Source organism: Vicugna pacos, chromosome 29 (genome assembly GCF_048564905.1).
Source record: "Vicugna pacos chromosome 29, VicPac4, whole genome shotgun sequence".
NCBI lineage: Eukaryota > Metazoa > Chordata > Mammalia > Artiodactyla > Camelidae > Vicugna > Vicugna pacos.
This window is the reverse complement of record NC_133015.1, coordinates 23,168,186-23,187,931: the sequence shown is the minus strand read 5'-3', so window position 1 is coordinate 23,187,931 and position 19,746 is coordinate 23,168,186. Positions and strand designations below refer to the sequence as shown.

General features: G+C 40.8%; 1 protein-coding gene across 7 annotated transcripts in view; it reads right to left on the bottom strand.

Moving 5' to 3' along the window:
- Positions 1–6,675: 6,675 nt before the first annotated feature.
- The window catches only part of PLAG1 (PLAG1 zinc finger), a 47,426-nt gene continuing 34,355 nt past the window's right edge, over positions 6,676–19,746 (bottom strand). For 3 of the 7 annotated variants that reach the window (XM_072951945.1, XM_031692160.2, XM_006204673.4), the window contains 3 exons: positions 16,627–16,725; positions 13,771–14,129; positions 6,676–13,255 (listed from right to left, as the gene is read on the bottom strand). In XM_072951945.1, coding sequence (XP_072808046.1) covers positions 11,998–13,255; positions 13,771–14,012 — 1,500 coding nt within the window. In that variant the 5' untranslated portion in view covers positions 14,013–14,129; positions 16,627–16,725 and the 3' untranslated portion in view covers positions 6,676–11,997. Of the gene's footprint in view, positions 13,256–13,770; positions 14,130–16,626; positions 16,726–16,946; positions 17,005–19,746 lie in introns of those variants that run through there. The other 4 variants (XM_072951946.1, XM_072951947.1, XM_072951948.1 and 1 more) reach the window with 4 other exon arrangements.

Sequence of the window (19,746 nt, the reverse complement as noted above, 5' to 3'; positions counted from 1 at the left end):
AACAGAACAGAAGAGAGTGGCCAGAAATAAAGCAAGAGGCCCTGAAACAACTGGATGTCTACATATAAACAAAAGAAGAAAGAGCCTCAACACATGCCTCACACCCTCTACAAAAACCACAGGCCTGCATGGAACATAGCACAGCAGTATACGACGTCTGGACGGAAGCTAGGAGAGGAGGTGGGCAGAGCGCAGTGTTAGAGCCCAAGCTGAGCACGTGTGAGGTCCTGGGTTCAATCTCCAGTAGCTCCATTAGAAAGAAAGGAAGAAAGGAAGAAGAGGAAGGAAGGAAGGAAGAGAAGGAAGGAAGGAAAGGAAGGAAGGAAAGGAAGGAAGGAAGGGAAGGAAGGAAGGAAGGGAAGGAAGGAAGGGAGGGAAGGAAGGAAGGAAGGAAAGGAAGAAAGGAAGAAGAGGAACGAAGGAAGGAAGAGAAGGAAGGAAGGAAAGGAAGGAAGGAAAGGAAGGAAGGAAGAGAAGGAAGGAAGGAAGGGAAGGAAGGAAGGGAGGGAAGGAAGGAAGGAAGAAGAGGAAGGGAGGAAGGAAGAGAAGGAAGGAAGGAAAGGAAGGAAGGAAGGAAGGGAAGGAAGGAAGGAAGGAAGAGAAGGAGGGAAGGAAGGAAGGAAGGAAGAAATCCAGGAGAAAATCTGTATGCCCTTTAGTTTGATGGTGTTTTTAACTTTAACCCAAAAAAGTACAATCCATGAAATAAAAAAATGCCAGTTTTGGACTTTACAAAAATTAAAAACTTTTGCTCTTGAAAGACATGGTTAAAACAACTACAAGACAAGCCACAGCCTGGGAGAAGAAGAAAACAATCAACCTAATAGAAAATAAAATGTCCAGTTAATGAGTGGGCAAAGGATCTGAACAAGGGTTTTACTAAAGATGATACACAGTTGGGAATAAGCATATTAAAAGGTTATCATATCAACTATGCTTCATTAAAAAACAAAATTTTAAAAAATGTAAAAAAAAAAGTTACCAACATCATTGTTACTGGGAAATGCTAGTTAAGACAACAATGAGATAGCAGGTAAAACCCCCAAATCCCATAATATCAAAACACGGGGAGCATGTGGGGCAACAGGACCTCTTGTTCATTATTCATGGAAATGACAAATACGTACAGCCATTGTGGAAGACAGTGTGAAAGTGTGTTACAGAGGTAAGCACAGGCTTATCATATGATCTAGTAATCACACAGCATCTTTGCTATCTAGACAGATTACACAGGAAAAAAAAAAAAGGATGACCCTTCATACTGTACAGAGAGGCCACCAACAGTAAACCAAGGGAACACGTCCACAGACGTTGAGGAACCTTTCCTAAAGTTTCACAGAGTTCACAGCTTCTTCAGATACAGGTATTATAAAGCAAGGCAAATAAAATTCACTTTCCAAGTTTATTACACTCCCAAGGGCAACTAAAACTCAGATGAAACTCTGCAGTCTCGTTGACTTGAAAAGCCAAACAGAGTTTGGAGGAAAAAATGGCTGGAAAGTGAAGGGCGCGAGAATCACAGACAAGAGGGAGACCCCGAACAGGGGCCAAGTTCTGAATCTGAGCTTTGCCCAAATTTCTAACCCCTGAAATAGCCAGGTGTTGGGCAGACTCCAAGCAGTCCTTCGAGGCTACAAGCACCTCTGTACCAGCTGCAGCCCCCCAGAGGGGGACAAGGCTCAAACAAATATACCCAATACTCTTTAGAGAAACATATCAAAATCACAGAGTTATTGGAGATACAAAGAAACAGAAACATGTGGAGTGTAGACAAGAGAAGATGTGACTGATAAAGGCTGACCCTGGGAAGGAGACATGGCCAGAACTGGCAGAGAAGGATTTGAAAAGGATGCTCGAGGGAATAAAAGTAAATATATTATGTATTTTGGAAAGGGATCAACGTAACGTAATATGTACTCACTAGCAAATGATCAATACTGCAGATTTAATCAAGTTATGAGCATTAATGTTCACCACTTCCTTGTTTATCGTCCACTTTCCTGAGACGTCCACGTTGATTTCATTTGTGCTTCGCTGGGTTATTTGTATTTTTTTTAAGATAAAAAGATGTAATTTACTTTCTAAATCCTGACACGTCAGAACTCACGTTGACTTCACTGACTTCAATTATTCGGGATTTCAGGTCAGTCTCATGTCAGTTCTGATTCTCATTCAAATCGTAGGTTCCAAAGAATTACGATTTTTTTTTCATTTATCCTCATATTCCCCACGTTTTCTTTACCAAGATTGTGGCTTAACCAAATTCTCCGAGTTATGTCTAGGATACAGTTCCGTGTCTCGCTGCTAGGATGCTTGGTGTGAAAATACCGGTTATAGTCTCCTGGTCCGGGTGGAACAGACCTTTTGGTCATCCTGTCCGGCACTGTCTCCCGGACCCTCAGCCTCTACTTTCTTCTCTCCCGTGGACGCCTGGATATTGGCTCTCCTGAAACTATAGTGAGGAAGGGCCCAGGCCCTGGCATCAAATAACCTGGTTTAAATCCTTTCACTTCCTGTCAAGCCTCAATCTCCCTGGGCCTTAGTTTCTTCATCTCTAAGACGAGGCTGGTAACAGGACGGACAATGGGGGCAAAGACAACATGGTTTTCGTTTTCTTCCTGGAATTTCAAATTTTAAGGTAAAGCGTGAGACTTTTAAGAAGTTGCTGCTAGTAGCCTTGAACATTAAATGATGCCTCCTCCTTCCAGTAGGGCTGGGAAAGTTCTCCAGTGGGAAAACTTCAGACCCCTGCGAGCAGAAGGAACCTGGGATCGTGTCGGGAGACCTGGGCCCTGGACACAGCCTTCACCACCTGGGCTCACCCGTAAAAGTGGGGGGATAACTTCAAAGGCCTGTTTTAAAATTTGGTTTTGATTTTTTTTTAATGGATTTTCACTATCTGTGTAGAATAAGCAAACAAAAAGGTTCCCCTTCAGTGGCTTTTTACTCACTGGCCTAATTGCTAAGGAAAAAAAGGCAAATTAAAATTTGAATTAAGACCTAAGGAGATTTCAAAATGATTCCTGTTATGAGAACTTTTCACGGTACTTGATGAAATAAAATCTGAACAATCCCAGCTCCTGATGCCTGTATCTAAATAGTCACTCAGCTTCCAGAGAGCTGAAACAGAGCTCAAGACTCTACGGTTAGAGCTTCTGAAGTACAAAGCCATGAGAATTAGAATTCTCAAAGGGTCTCTGGTGGTCCACTGCCGCGAAAGCACTTCAAGCGGTTCACTCGGGAGACGCAGAGCTCTGTTGTAGAGTCTGCTCACTTTGATGCAGGAGGACAGAGCAAAGTACGAGTTTTAAGGACGGTCATATAACCTTTCTGTAACACATAAACTTCCCTATGGAACAAAGATAACTCATGTTAAAATTATCATACGCGTATTTTTTTCCCAGGGTCAAAAAGAGTGCTTTGAAAGAGTATTTCTTTTAAACGATGTGTCCGAATTATTAAGATGGTTGAGAAAGGTAAGAGCCATCATCAGCCTTCAGGCAACGATTTGGTGTTGATTATCTGCCGTGTGCAGGGAGCTACGCGGACAGGCCTTTGCCCCTTTCAAGGGCTTAGAAGAATTTAAAAAACATACACATCCCTGAGACGATCTAAGAAAAGTCCACAGGGAAAATAAGACACTTTTCAGTGGGTGAGACGAGGGAAGGCGTTGTGAGTGGAAGAGCTGTCATCAAGAAAGGGCTGGAGGTTTTGGCACATGGAGTTCACGGGCAGGAGCAGAGACAGCCGGCATTCCAGGGGCAAAGAGCAGGACATGGGGATGGATAAGCACGGGGAACAGTGACTCCGCGTGAAAATGACAAGGAGGGAGCCGAGGAAGAGGCAGACACTGTGGAGAACAGAAGAGGATTTTCAGGGTCCTTTAATCGCTGACGAGTACTAACTTGAAGCTCTGTTAGTAAATGTACAATTTAGGAGTAACCACGGAAACATTCTGTGACAGATTTTATGACAGAAAATACAAGTCAGTGCATTTTACTCCTGCAGAAGGTAATGCGACTTAGAAAACTGGGGCTGAGCTCTTCTCACCTGCCTGGAGCCTCTGAAAAAAATGGTCTTCAGGATGCATCTAAGGGTGTATATTTGTTTGCCACTGATCACCATTCATTCTGGGGTGGGAAAAGCTGACACAGCTTAAAATCTTAAATAGGGCATGGCTTAGGCTGTTAACCTACTTACACAATGAACATTCCTAGGGCATGAAAATCTGGTTACAGGAGCCTTCTTAGAAATGTCATCAGGTGTGTGTGTGGATACTAATAACAGATCAATTATGTGTTTTTAGAAACAGAGCAGTTTACCAACATCATTAAAGTAAGACTACCAATTACACAAATGACACTTTGAAAGGGGACCCCAAGAAAAAGATTAAAGTTCTCTCACTACAGACAGAATAAACCAAAAGTTAAACCTTTGCAAAAATTCTAAACAGGAAACTTCCCAGCTGATGTGAGGAGCCAGTACATTTCTGACTCCCATCTCCCCCAGAAGCTCAAGACCTTGACTAAGTTATCACTGTAAATGAACGATGTTTTCAAGAAAGATTCCATTCACAGAAGTTTCCACTTCTGCATTTATCATAAACATTGGTTTACATGTCAAGTATGCCTCTATTCAGTAAAGCAAGATTAGCCTGTTTACTTTTTTTTTTTTAAGGAAAATGTGTTCATTAGGAGAAAATCATTTTCATCTGCACTAATGGCAGCCAAAGTAAGAGTGTAGAAAAGGAGTCTGAAAACGCCGTTATAGGTACAATCTCCATTGAGTGCTGTGCGTTTTAATTCTTTTCTAAAGCAGTCAGGACCTGGGGATTTATGTCTCTGCTGAAAACAATGTATCCGAGAGAAAGATGTCTCCACTTTCTTCAAGGTAACACCAGCACCTCTAAAGAATGGCAGTTGGAACTAGCTGTAGAAACTGAAGCAATAGGGTATATATATATATATTAGAGACAGAGGTTTATTTTAAGAAATTGGCTCCCATGATTGTGCAGGTTGACAAGTCCACAGTCTGCAGGGCAGGCCAGCAGGCTGGAGACCCAGGGGAGAGTCGATGTTGCAGCTCTAGTCGGAAGGCTTTTGCTTGGGAGTTAAGCCTCCAACTGATTAGGCGAGGCCCACCCACATTAGGGAGGGCAGTTTGTTTCATTTAAAGTCAACTGATTATAAACGTGAATCACATCTAAAAAAAATACCTCCACAGCAACATCCTGACCCGTGTTTGACTAGACTAGGCATCTAGTCTGGGTATTGTGGTCTAGCCAGGTTGACACAGACAATTAACCATCACACTAGGCAAGAGTCAAACAGCTTCAGAGTAGAAAGATTTATTACTGACCTCTGCTGAATTGAATGTCATTTTGTTTTAGCTTTAGGCTGAAACTGCCAATATTTGAGCACTTTTGATCTAGGAAAAAGGCTAACTGGGTATAACGCAACACAGCATTTACACTTTCCCACAGCGGCAACGATGCTGCCTTCTTCACTCTGATGCTTGATCTGGACACAACCTTCTGCTTATCAAGCTGGCTTCTCTGGAACAGCCCTAGGACTCAGCATGAAGGAGTGTCTAAGCCTTTTGCTTAAGAAATGCTCAATTAAGGAAAAGAGGCAGCAAAACTCAAGCTATCTACAGCCAGACTGAACTTTTTTCGCCCCTTAATGGGAAACCATCAGTACCAAAGTTTCAGTTCACAATAACACGAAGGAAAAAGTCTTTGAGCCCCATGGGTCTATGGCGCAACAGGCAAACTGCATTTCTAATTATGTGTCCATAGAGATTATACCTTAAGTGAATTAATCCCAAACATACTTTTTTCAGAGTATTCTAATGATAAAAGCAAGAGCAGTTTCCTTCTAGAAAGAGTCCTTGAAATATTTCATATGTGTGAACTTAAATAAAAAATGTACTTAGCCTTAATGCTAAGAGTTAACAAAGAAATGCTTTCAGATTTGCTGGAATTAAGCATGTGAAAAGAAAAACCGCCCCATCTGGGGTCACCAGGCATCTTTACCCCTCTGAAGGAGGTACTATGAGATGCAAATATGTATGTATCTTCAGTGGGTTCCTGGACTGATTGTTAACTGAATTTTCAGAATTAACTCTCTTTGGAAGCTGAGTTATGAATTGTTGCACTGCTGAGCTTTAGATGAAATGATACACACGTGTTCATCATTTTGGTCCCGATGAATTGCCAAGGGTGGGTTTTCAGCAAAATTCTTAACAAGTAGCCCCCACAGGGAACTTCTAAATGGATAATTTCCAGGACTGACAGACCGTAAGTGCTAAAGGAATGCTTGATGCCAATCTTATCTCACGTGAACAAGAAACATGATCAATTTACACATTCTAATAGCCTTCTTGGAATTCTTTCTGGAATTCTCACCTGGATTAAAGTTTTGATGCATGATGTTTTGACTTTTTTTATTTACAGTTTCTGTCCTTCCTTTAAAGGTACAAAAGTTTTAAAACAAAACAAAAGAAACCCTAGAACTTTACATTTCATTTCAACAACAAAGTATTGTCCTAGAGCAAGCTATTAGAATCTTATCTTTATCAAATGAGAAAATCTTTAAAATTCAAAAGGAAGAAAAAAAATGTTATACCAAATAGAAATTTATCATCTATTAAAATTTCAGGAAGAGCTACATGATCTAAAGCCGTTCTATAATTTTATTCATATACTTTGTGGAGTTCACATCTCTTTTTCTTACAGCAAACATAACACTGTAGGCCACCGGAAGCTGCAGTACTACTGTTAAATTAGCAGCACGTTAATATTTTCTATCTGGGTAACTGGACAATAAATAGCCTGCTTCTTTGGATGTGGATGCTTTTTAAAATGTTGTCTCACTGCAGCTTCATACTGTGATTGCTATTTTACAGAGCTTATACACACACAAAAAAATACGATCTTTGTCTATATTTTATACAAATACAACAGTAGTTTGTGAATACATTTTAAGTACATGATATACATGATAAGCCACTTGATTTCCCAATATCACAGAATAGCGATTTTTAAATGCAATAAAAATATACAAAATTCAGCCTGGAATGCAGAGTTTTTCTTTTCTATTTTGACTCAAAAACTTTATCATTAGAACATTTTTTTTTTAGAGTATTAGTCCAAACACGTTTTCATCAGCTCAAAATACAATTCCAGCAGTCCAGCTTATGTGGGGGCAGGATGCAATGCGTTTCCGAATGGACTCCCAGTTTTTGTTAAATTCAAAGGGCTGCTAGTCACGTAGAGCACGCTCTCCACTCCACACCACAGCAGAAAGCCCACGTTCTAGTCTGAGTTACAGTCACCTCGTGCACAAAAGCTGGGTTTGTTCTGGTAACATTTGCACACGTCCAAGATTTCCTTTTGCAAGTGCACGTGAATACATTGTGGTTGGTGGTGTAAAAGTCTGTTAAGGACAAATGAAGTCACAGTATAAAAATATATTGTACACCTTGACACCTAATGTAGTCCTTTTTGTTTTTCCTATGGATAAAAAAATATGACTGAACGAGACAGAGAAGTTTGTAGCACCATGAAGAGTTGTATCCCAAGTCACATTAGCAGCATGATCCGACACAATATTGAAGGAGTGTTTCTGAGAAGATACACATTCATTCTGGTTCGTCTGTACCACTGGAGCTTATACAATGGAGTGTTTTATACATTAGCAACAGTTCTGTCATTTCTAAGCTAGGGAACTCATCAAAAGACACTGCCTTCCATCCTCAGTGGGTCGGTAACGTCGTAGGAGGGCCTAGGGGTGAGCTCAGCGCGCCCTGACCGCTGCAGGGAGGATCACTTTGATTGCTATGATCCCAAAGGAGCTCTGCGTGGCTCTTCAGCACAGAACTGCACAACACAACTTACGCAGATCTAGGGACTCACGACAGACCATCTCGTGTTGTGGCAGGGCCGCTGGTGCAGCGGCAGAACTAAGACGAGGTCAGGGCAGGCGCTCGCTCCTCAGAGAGGACAGCCTGCCGCCGCTGTAGGAACACTCACTACTGAAAAGGGCTCCTCCAATGTCACGCGGATCTCAGTAGGCTAGAAGCAACTTGGGCGAACTGGTATTTCTTAATTTACATACTGGGAAGACAGTGTGTTTTGAGACACGTAAACCTTGTAAAAAAATAAACCATTGTAAAACCTTATGAAAAAGACACACACTGATTCTGTGCAATATAGCAAATGGATAAGAAAACACTGTAAAAATGTACCTGTTTAAAATACCATCTACCATTTTTGAACACAAAGCATTATATAGCAAAGGCCTACATATATATCATCTAATGGCACTTGAAACAAATTTATAATAAGTCTTAAAATAAAAGGCATAACCTATAAGAAAGTTTCTGTAAAGGTTTAGATTCATTTTGAAAGTGCTATATCTTGTAATATGTGTAGTATAGAGGTTGACCAAGCTCTATGTTTTAAAAAAATATTGGCCTATATATGTGTATTGCTTACTAGACGAATGATCCTGAAAATACGTACTCTTTTAACATTCATTATTAGCTTAATAAAGCAATCTGCTCTGGCTCATGTTTCAGTCAGTATATGGTTTTTAAAAACCGCTACTGTCCAAATTAACACAATAGATCACTATATTCCACAAGTGACTACGAATAATAACGCACAAGCCACAAACAGGCAAAAATACATCGCTTGGAAGAAACACTAAATGAAATGAGAAAGTTGCACAAAGGGTGGTGCCTGATCAGCGGGACAAATGAAGTTTTGGTGATAGGATTCTAGGATGCAAACTGTAACAGTGACCGATAACCATAAAGATGATATTTGCACACATCAACGGGTAATATTGCTTACGGTGCCAAGAACCTTCCACACTCCTTGCTTCCAGGTCTGGTCATCTGATTTGCACAAACACGTGGAAGGGCCAACTGAATGAGGTTCAATATCTTGTCTGAGGTCAAAATTCTAAACTGAAATATTTTTACTTAATGATAATCCCTTTTTTTTTTTAAATTTTAACCAAGCAAAGGCACTACTAGAAATGTCAAGGATGATGATCCTGGCCACTGGAGCATGAAAACAGCATTGGCAATAATTATTTTTAATCACATCCAGTTGACATAAAAGTAAATGTCAATTTTTTTTTCTAGGAAAAAAAAAAAAAAGAGCCAGTTCGGTGTTACAGCCTTGTGAGACCGTTGTGCAATTAAAGTAAGTGAGTCTGCCTCATGTTTAATAGAGATTCTCTCAAAAAGAGTTTAGTGACCACTACAGTCAATTTTAAAAACAAATTAACTGAATTCCCTCTTACTTGGAAGTGTTATTTCAAGTCTGTGGGGGCAGCAACAGGCAAAGGGGTGTATATATGAAAACTAAGTCCACAATTTCAGCATTGGTGCCCTGGGAGATGCGCTCCAGTGTCAACTCCGTGCCGGGCGAGAAGTAGGTTAAAAATACATATACCTACGTGGCGCCATTCCCCATTTCCAAAATGCTCTATTTAATAAATCCTGGGACTCCCTTTAAATTTTTTTTTTATTAGCAGTGAAGTACAACCTACTGAGGCCAACATCTCAGTTTACGAGTTTGACTTTTAGCAAATTTTAGACAAAATAAAGTAGTGCTTCCACACTTGTGTTTGTGATTTCTATTTAAAAATAGGTTTTCTATTTATTTGTGCTCTGTCACCAAATTTCTTTTTCCTTTTTTTTTTAAAAATGGTGATTAAAGCAATATTGAACACTAATCATTCAACTAATGATTTAAGTAAGCAATCTGTTTCATAGAAACTAAAGGAAGCAGTAATAAAGCAGAGCTAAAAGCCTACTTTCAGAGCAAATATTCTCCTAATCAAAAGCTTAGGAGCAGTTTGAAAAATTTTTAAATGTATTTCCTTATTAACATATATAATTTTAATGCCTTTGGAACACACTTTTTTTAATAAAATGTAACTTTTAATAATAAATTTTAAATACATACGTATAAAAACTACTGCTCCTAGGATTTAGAAAAAAAAAATAGGAGCATGATAAAATATCAGAAGCCAAAGCTCCTTTAGAGAGCAACTTTGATTCTATGAAGTGCAGTATGTGTGTGTATATATATATATAATATATATAGTGAAACCCCATTTACATTATTACAATTTACATTTTTCCACAAATTATACTACTCCCCAATATTTTAAATAATGTATTATATTCAGTAATCTGCACTCATTTTTAGAAATTCTTGGTAAACATCGAAATCTGCAGTGAGAACTGGCCCTACAGAAGGGAAGAGCTTCCGCGTAGGGCTGATGAGTGCTCAGAAATATTTCTCTCTTTTTTTAAGAGATATAGACTCTTCGATAAACCTCCCCCCTCATACCCGCCCCAACAGACAGGGTCCCCAAACAAGGTGTTAACAAGTGCTTTAACAGATATGTTTCTTAGGTTGATGTCCCAACCGATTATTAGAAAAAAGCAGTTATTTGACCCTTGAGAAGATGCGCTGGTTGTGTAACATGAGGAAAGCCGGCGTAGCCACCACACTCACTGAACACAAGGTTTCTGCCTGTTATTTTCACATTAACTAAGCTAGTGCTTGCTTTGCTGTACTTTTCTCACTCTCTGAATTCCGCTTCTCTGCAACGGCCCTCCCGTTTCCCAGAGACGTGTAAAAGTGGGGTTTTACTGTATATATTTTTAGTCGCTCAAAACTTTGTGGTCATTCCTCAAATAGTTTTCGAGTGCATTTAACTTTAAAGTCTCTGTCCGAAATAGCAAAGAAAGATGAATTCACACTGAATGAGAAAGATCCCACGGGGCCAGGGCTGTTGTTTTGCTTTCTGCTTTTGGCTCTTAGGGAAAGAAAACTGTATCGAATTCGGCAAGAAGTGATGTAAGTGATACGCTTTCACTTGACTCCTGAAGGGTCTCGTTTCAACCCTGGTGACAGGGGACATGATCCCCAGACAAGTTCCCAGGCGGAGCCGCGGGCCTCACATCCAACTACCCATCTCCCTGCCTGGGGTCTCTCAGCGCCACCTCCCCGGCCCTCAGGGACAGACACACCTAACGTCTGTGCCCCAGCGGCGGGCTCTGGGCTCTGGACCGACTGTGGACTGACAACCCAAGGGAAACTGCTGGCTGTGCTTGACCTGCCCTCGCCACGAAAGGTGGAACAGGTTAAAGAGCTCCATCTGGAGACTGAAGACTCTGACGCCACACGCTATTAGTATTATCAAACGGGAAGAGAGCAAGCTAGGAAGTATGAGACGTGGCGAATCTCCCATGTACTGACTTAAGGCCAACTACGAAGTAACACGGAAAGCCGTGTCACCTTGCTAGGAGTCTCTTTTTTGCTATAAATACTGGTGCTTTGTGTTTAGGTTTTGTTTCTCTCATACATGCATAATAAAGACGGCAAATAACGTGAGCCAGGCAACAGCAAGTCTTCAAAATATGCTGACCTGAAATTATAGTGTAGCTAAGAAACATTGGTTACATCCCCAACCTGGATTCCTAATTCATTTGAAGCAGTTGATTATTAATCCATTTAGAGGCTAGTAGAAATTTTAAAAACTCTCAGGTTATTCACATACATTTTAGAAAATTTACATTCTATTGCAAAATTTTTTAATGAGCCAAATGTCAAAAGCTAGCGCCACTGTTAGTGGACCAAAAAAAAAAATTTAAGATCTAAAAGTAATTTGAACAAGGGATTTGTAAGACTTTTACTACTCATAATGGCTTTCCTATGTGAGAAACCATCTTCAAATGTGACAATTGGCAGTGAATCAGGACAAAATACCCAGGTAAACATAACTGAACACAAACGGTTCCCAAGCTCGTTTGGAAAGCTAGTGTCTACGTGATACTGGCTTAATGAAGACTGGTGCTATACAGAAGCAGAAACTTTCGTACTGTCTTAAAGTAGGCACTAAAAGAAACACGGTCACCTAAGGCAGGGCTTACACATACGTTTCTGTAACAGATCCGCGCCTCGGAGTCCTACTGGAAAGCCTGATGGAAGCGTGGCAGGGTGGTGCTCGTGCTTAAACTGCTGGTGAACGCTGCCGACAGGGAGTGCAGCGAGCCGAGACCTATGCTGTTTGCAGGATCCTGGGGGTCCTGGGTCTGGGGCGGGAGCTGAGACACAGAAGAATGTGCTTCTTCCTGGGAATAGCTCATCCCGAGGCTCCCCACCGACAGAGGGTTATAGGGAGGCCCGTTTAATGGTATGAAATTAAACAACTGAGAAAAATCCAATGCCGGTGTGTTGAGGGGGTCGCTGATGGAAATGGAGCTTTTTGACAGGGAGAGGTCCCCCGCGGCGTCATCCAGGGACCCGATCTGCGGCTCCAGCCCGAGTTTGGAGGACGACGCCTGGGAGTCCTGGGAAGAGGAGGGCGCCCCAGCCTGGAGCTCCATCAGGTAACTCTCAATCTCCCCCTTCAGCGGCTGCTCCTTCTCGGGAATAGAAATTGCGTATGAGGTAGAACTGAACGGGTACTTGAAAGAAAGGTGGTGGGAGGGGTGCACAGCGTCCATGTCGATGGGGCACGTCATCCCCAGGGGCAGAGTTGTGATCATCTGGTGGGCGGACCCCGAGCTGGGCATGGACTGGAACGGGGTGTTGTAGAGGTTTAGCTGCAGCGTGTTTGTGAATGGCTTGGACAGCAGTTCGCTGGAAGGTAAGGACATCACCGGGAGGAGCTCGTCCTTGATAGGCACGGAGACATTGCAGGTGAAGGGATCCAGGAAGTCCACGGGCTCCGTCTTGACCTTCAGGAGTTCTTGGTTGTGACTCTTCTTCATGTGCCGCGTCAGGTGGTCCTTGCGCCCGAACCTCTGGGCGCAGTACTGGCAGAGGAAGTCCTTCCTTCCCGTGTGCACCACCATGTGTCTGCGCACGTCCTTGCGCGTGTAGAAGCGGCGGTCACAGTGCTCGCACTGGTGCTTCTTCTCCTTCACGCCGCCCGACGACTTGCCCGCGTGCGACTTGAGGTGCTCCAGCAGCACGCCCGTGCTCTCGAACGTCTGCAGGCACACCTTGCAGGTGAGGTCGCCGCTGGTGGCCGCGTGCAAGGCCAGGTGGCGCTTGAACCCGAGCTTGGTGTTGTAGTTCTTGCCGCACTCCTCGCACTTGAACGTCTCTTTGTTGGGGTCGTGCGTGTGCAGGTGGTTCTTCAGGTGGTCCTTCCGGTGAAACATTTTCTCACAATAGTTACACTTGTGGGTTTTCTCAGGAGAGTGGGTAGCCATGTGCCTTGAACACAGACATACTCTGTAAGCATCGTGACAAGGAGGGCACGCGCTCACTGTTCTCGCGGAAGCTAACTGCTAGCTAAGGACACAGCACTCCCCGCCCCACGGCCGCGCTGTCATACGGACATGCCACGAGGACGCCTACCGCACCCAAGCGCCGCGCAACCGCAGCGTCTAACGTGCCGCTTTCGTTTTCGCTGGGTTTTAGCTATTGCAACCGCAAACGAGCAAGGCTGAATATACTCACGTAAACGTCCATACCCTTTTCTTGCAAATTCTTTGTACAGACGGAAATTCTACTCTCATTAAGCATTGCATAAAAAAAAAAAATCGCAAAACACTAACACATAAAAAGCCTGTGACTTAGAACACTGAAACTAGCCAACGTCTAATCTACTTAACATTTCTCTCTGCAAATCAGCGGAAAGAGGTGTATACAAATATATACGTTGACAATGGCTTCAAAGGGCCGACATGATAGAAAATAGAATCTGAAAGACAAATAGAGTGTAATACCTTTGTAATTTGTACTTAGAAACAAAGGCTTTCGTGCAGTCTTGTTGTATGCACTTGTAGGGCCTCTCTCCTGTGTGAGAGTAGGAGTGAACCTTTAATTTCTCAACACTGTTAAAGGCCTTGTCACACAGTTGGCAAGGAAAGTTTTTTCTTGGTTTGGTTTCACCACGCTTACGTTTCCCTGAAGGGACTTTCTGGGTATCTCTTACTTCTGACAAATCACCAGGGATGACAGTGGCCATCGCAGCCTAAAGCAGGCCTTCTTGTTGGACACTTGGGAACTGCCCAACTCCACTAAATGATTTAGCTTTAGGTGGCTTCTCAAGTTTCATGTGGTCGTAAAAGAAAGCAAAAAGGGACTGGAAAAAAAAATAAGAAACAACTAGTTTGTAACTAGATTTAATTTTTAAAAGTTTTATTTGCTATGTGATGCTTTTGAATTAAAAAAAAAAAAGAAACCATAAAATGGATTCAGCTGGTCTGATGTAATATCTGTAGACTTCTTTATATTTGTCAAAACACATATTAATGCATTGCTCAGAATGGACAGTTCACAGACTCCGCCCCTGAAATCCCACCTGACAAACGTCCTTAGGAAAAGCAGTAGCGATTTCAGGAACTCTCAGGGAGCATCAAGACATGGCCCCCAACGTGGCATCACTAAGAGTCACTTTTTACAACGGACTGGAGAACATAAACCTCACTAAGAACATAAAAATGTTTCTGAAAATATTTTAATGTCTAAAAATCACTTTAATCTGTGCCAGCTGGCTTTAGTCACGCTCTGTCTTAGAGGAAAATATAGATAAGCAACCAAGAACTCTTTCAGGCACCTTGTGTGAGCCATTCTGTCCACGGAAAGAGCACCAGAGGCCTGAAAGAGTTGGACGCATCACCCAAAGTGAAAACGGATTCTTTATACCAGTGTCATCACACGCAGAGAGACTTCTGAGTCAACAGCAGAAAGGACTTGTCTTCGTAACAAATATGCATTCTTGAAATGGTAAAACCTTTTGGTGCAATGTTAAGTGAGGATCATGGCTCCTTGTCTCTTGGTGGCGGGGAACACAATTTGGCTGAAGCAATCTTCCCCATTGTTTTTCACGTCACACAAAATCATTTGTTCACCGGGGTGAGTGGATGAGCCGGGGCTGGGGGACCAGTCTCTGTCTGACACACCTGTGACCCGTGTGAGCGGTGAGCACACCGGTGCACCTTTTGGCTCAGAGCCCCATACTGTGCAAGGAGGCATCAGTACAGAGGTGTGGCAGGTTGTAAAAGGTGTGTCAAAGTTTCAGTTCATTACTGGTGCTGGGAGAAAGAATGAAATGTACATCCTGTACCGTAAAGAGTATGTCTACTTAAAAGCTTTTAAAATTTATTGAAACCTCTGAAAATTCGTGGACAAGAGATAGTAAATATTATCAACTGTATTTCTCAGAGTAAGAAACCAACTCCCCAAAGATCCAACTGATATAAAAGACTTAAATGATTCGTCAAGGTTCGTGAATGCTAGTTCAGCAATGGATTTTTAGGAGACACAGAGATGATAATACTGGCAATTTCTTTCAAAAAAGATCTGGAACGTGGCTAAATGGCCATTACTAACTACTAATCAGATTTTTCATTCTATTATATATTTGGAAAACAATGAAGACCTTTTTTTTTTTAATATCACTTGTGTTTTGGCATCGGACACTGGCCCTCACGAGCTAGAGGTATGACACTGACTTCCACAGGTTCCAGTTATACTTTCGCAGGGGTTCCAAATTTAACCCATGTTTTTGTCAAATTAAGTGTACGTTAGAATAGACCCTAGTGTATTTTAATGTAGAGGCTGTCACTAAACAGGCAACATACAGCAGTTATCCACTCATTTGATTAAAACGTGAAGCATACGGGTCAGCTAATCCGTGTCTGGCTTACACATCCTTTCTTCCTCAGTAGGTAGATACAGGCAAGGCCTTCCTTCATGCTGTTCAAATGGTCTAAGTCTCCTTTGCAGTTTAAAAATGACATGAACACAGTTAATGCAATTGACGTTACTAATGCTCACACAGTATGTCCCCTCTGGTTTTAGATTTTCTGAATCTCAAGGATTTGTTCTTTTCCTGCTATATTTTCATTCAAGAGACAGCTTCTCTGCCTCTTTCAGAAATATCTAAATAGCTATTCTGCTGTAACCAGTAATGACACTGAAGAATGGTATAAAGCATTCTGCCAAAGCAGGGAAAAAAAGAGTCATTCTGACTGATTTCCTGACATGATGCTTTCATGCACCTATTTAGAACATTGTGGGAAACAAGCTGAGAAGGTTTTCAACTGCAAAATCAACACAGAGTGCAAAATACCTAAATCCCTGTCTATAGCTAATATCTGAAATATCTCAAAGACTGGTCATATTTTGTCATTATTGTGCTATGAGTTCCAACCATAAATGGGCAGAGAATTCCAGTTGAGAAAAATAACTTCTAAGTTACTGGGAAAAAAAGTACAAAAAGTGCACCATGAAACAATAAACAAACACTGATCACATTAAATTTGGTAATACTCAACAAGGAGTAACAAATGAATTCTGTTCTCTTTGGATGTACAGACTGAGCAATGGAGAATTGCAGATTTCAAATATTACACTTTTCTAAGACCAGCTGAAATTTTTTCATGGCTAACAATATCTTTTCATCTCGATATATTACACAGCTCAAATTAGTTATAGGTGCATCATTTAAAACTACAGGATAAATATAAGGTTGTGAGCTCAACATCAAATAAAAATCCAAATTCATAATATGCACATCAATCAAATACTTCAAAGATACATGCATAGAACCATAGTGATTTTTGCTCAGTGCGTACCTGATGATGGATGGAAAAAGCCTCAGACCTTGATCTTAGCCAGTCCCATTGACTCTTCGTGGAAGAGAGCGGAATCCAGTCCTTCCCATTTTGGCCAATCTATGAAACAAAAAATAAGAATGGACTACACTCCAGATGGAACCAGTCCGTAAGCGATGGAAAATAAAGGCTGAAAGAATGGCAGTTTCATGACACATGCTTTCATTCCGTACTCTGCCGGAGAGTCATGCATTAACTTTCACCAACTGCAAATTTTTATTAGTTCTCAGCACATTTACATGACCAAATAAATGCAGAGACAAAAAGTAAAACAGGATTACCTAGATAAATGACATTTGGTGATGCTGAATGACTCCCCACTTCTTTCCCAAATGCAATTTAATTTGTTAAGTCTAACTTGCCTACTGAGAAAAATGGAATATTAGGGTTACTATCCATAAACCAAACGGATCAAATTTTCCTTAAGCTAAAGGACATTCGGGAAGAGACAAGCTCAGTTCTCTCGCGGAGAGAGTACGCCGGGAACCTCGCCACGGGACGGCTGACTCCTAAGGAGGGCACCTCCCAGGCCCACGCTGCACACACTTGTGCAACCTGGCCTTCCCTAGCTACACTTGTGTTACCTGTGATACCTGCCAATTTATTTCTCAGAATGCTGCAAGCGCTGCTGAAATGTAGCAATAACTCCGTGCTCCTTAGATTTCAAAAGCATGGAAGGGAAGTTAAATACAGGTTTGCTACAAGAGAAGGGGTGTCAGGAAGAAAGCATCACTTGGTTTTAAGAGGTCGTTGTTGAAAAAAATTAAAATATCTTTTAAAATGCCTAATAGAAGCATGATCTTCAGTAGACTAAGAACATGCATAGAAAAAAATCTGCTAATAATTGTTGGCTGTACAAGTAAGTGTGAAAAGAATAATGGTCAAAAAAGCTGAATAGAATTATCTATTATGGAGGGTACAGGGCACAGAGAGACTAGAAAACCCTTAATACTTTAAAGATGAACGTTCAGAAATCATGATTACAAGAACTTGGGAGGGATAATATAAATCAAACAGTTAAAATAGACGAAGACCCATCAATGACAGGTTAAATGAAAATAATTTTACTTAGAATTCTAAGCATAAATCTAATTAATTTCCCCGACATCAAATTTTCATATACTTTAAGAATTTGACAATGTATAAATAAAATATTTAATAGAGGGCATTCAAGCATCATTACAAAAATACAAAGGCTATACTTGAAAGCAGCGGTATTCTCATAGTTTAAAAGACAAGAAAAATAAAAATTTAGACTAATAAAGGATGTTTAAAAAGTTAAAGCAAAAGCTCCAATCTTTTGTAAAGCACAGGACATGCAAAAATGGAAGAACTGAATTCTGCACATCAAAACTGCAAAATAAAAAAATTAATTTTGTAAATACTTACTTGCCCAGGGCACATACTGAGTTTTGGGTAGGGTAATTAAGACTAGGAAGGCCTATTTTGGGCGTTATGTCATTTTGACAATATAAATACCTTACAAGGGGAGAGTGTTTTCATTTCTGTTCCCGCCCAGAAATTCAGTGAACCTGAGAGCGGATGCATGTTATCACCACATCCACTTTCAGGTGAGAGGCCCTGAGAAGCTGAGCATCTCGACAGTGCGTACATGGTCAAGGAAGGACGAGTGCCCCGAACTCCTATTCCACTCTTATTCCATTGCATTCTAGGAGACTAGCAGGTTGGCAAACCAACTTGCGAAAGGACGAATCCTGTCATTACACTTACAAGACAAGAATGGGGAGAGTGCCTGTTTGTCTATCAGAGCTGCCAACAAGATCCCCACACAGAAACACATTTAAGATTTTAAAAACTTACTTTCAATACAGACAGTATGCAAAGTAAATTTTAAATAATTTAAATAGCAGTTAAAATAATAACTACTGTATCTGAGTGGATAGTGATTTGAATAGAAAGAAATCTAAAACCAAAGTTGACTAGTAAACAATAAATTTATATGTATATTTTTTCCTGACCAACATAAATTTTATTGCATCTCAAATACATCCATAACATTTTAATTTATGCTTCCTGTTCAATGGCATTTATGATATAAATCCTTTATAGAGTCAAAGTATTCCAGAACAGTTTAAAATTACATATATCTCGATTTGAAATATTACAAGTCTACAAGTTACCCCAGTTACATATTTTAGTCTGAAATAAAATAACAAATAGACATCATTTTCATTCATTTTATCACAAAACATAATTCCAAAGTCACAGTTAATTTCACCCTAAATTCAGCCTAATTATTTTGAGTTCTTATGAGTGGCCAAATAATTACAAAGGACTGCTAATTACTTCCTCAAACAAAGGAAACCAGAAGCTCTTTAGCGTGCATTATTATGTGGCTTGGTTTAATAAACGTAACACATAGACAGTTTCCATTCATGTTATCCTAACTAAAATTACCTGTGTATTCTCTTTCCCAGTAGTAAGAACAACTTTTTAAAAGCCTTGTGACTACTCTCCTGAAGAGTCTGCAACAACATCTGTACTCTGGTTTTTCTTTTTTACATATCAAAGATTGGTTACTATGTTTTTCAAATGACTGAACCTCTTCTTTGTCTTGATCTAAAGAATTGCGAAGCAAGGTAGAAAACGCACATATACCCATTTCAAACTGCCCTCAGATGAAGTAACACCTCAGAATACCTGCCCGGCTTCTGCTAGTACCAGAACAGACCTTTTTTTTCCTAGGGCAACTTTGCATACACAAAAACAATAATTAAAGGGAATATTGTGTGTGCATGCACACACACGGGTTTATTATCTCCCGCGTTTTACATTCTAAAACAGTGACTCACACAAAAAAATAACAAGCAAAAATGAATCATACATCAGAGGGTCTGCTAAAACGAATTCCGACGAGGATGCCGGCAAAAGCACAGGCTTGTGTTGAAGCTTTCTGTGCTTTAAATTCCACAGTTGTGACAGTCATTTCTCTAAGAGCTGTGAATTTTTACAACACTTACCTGCATCGATAATTCTTTCATATTTAAGAGTCAAACATATACTTTGCTAATTAAGGGCAAAAGCCATCAGAATCAAAGCTTTTTTTTCCTCCTTTATGCT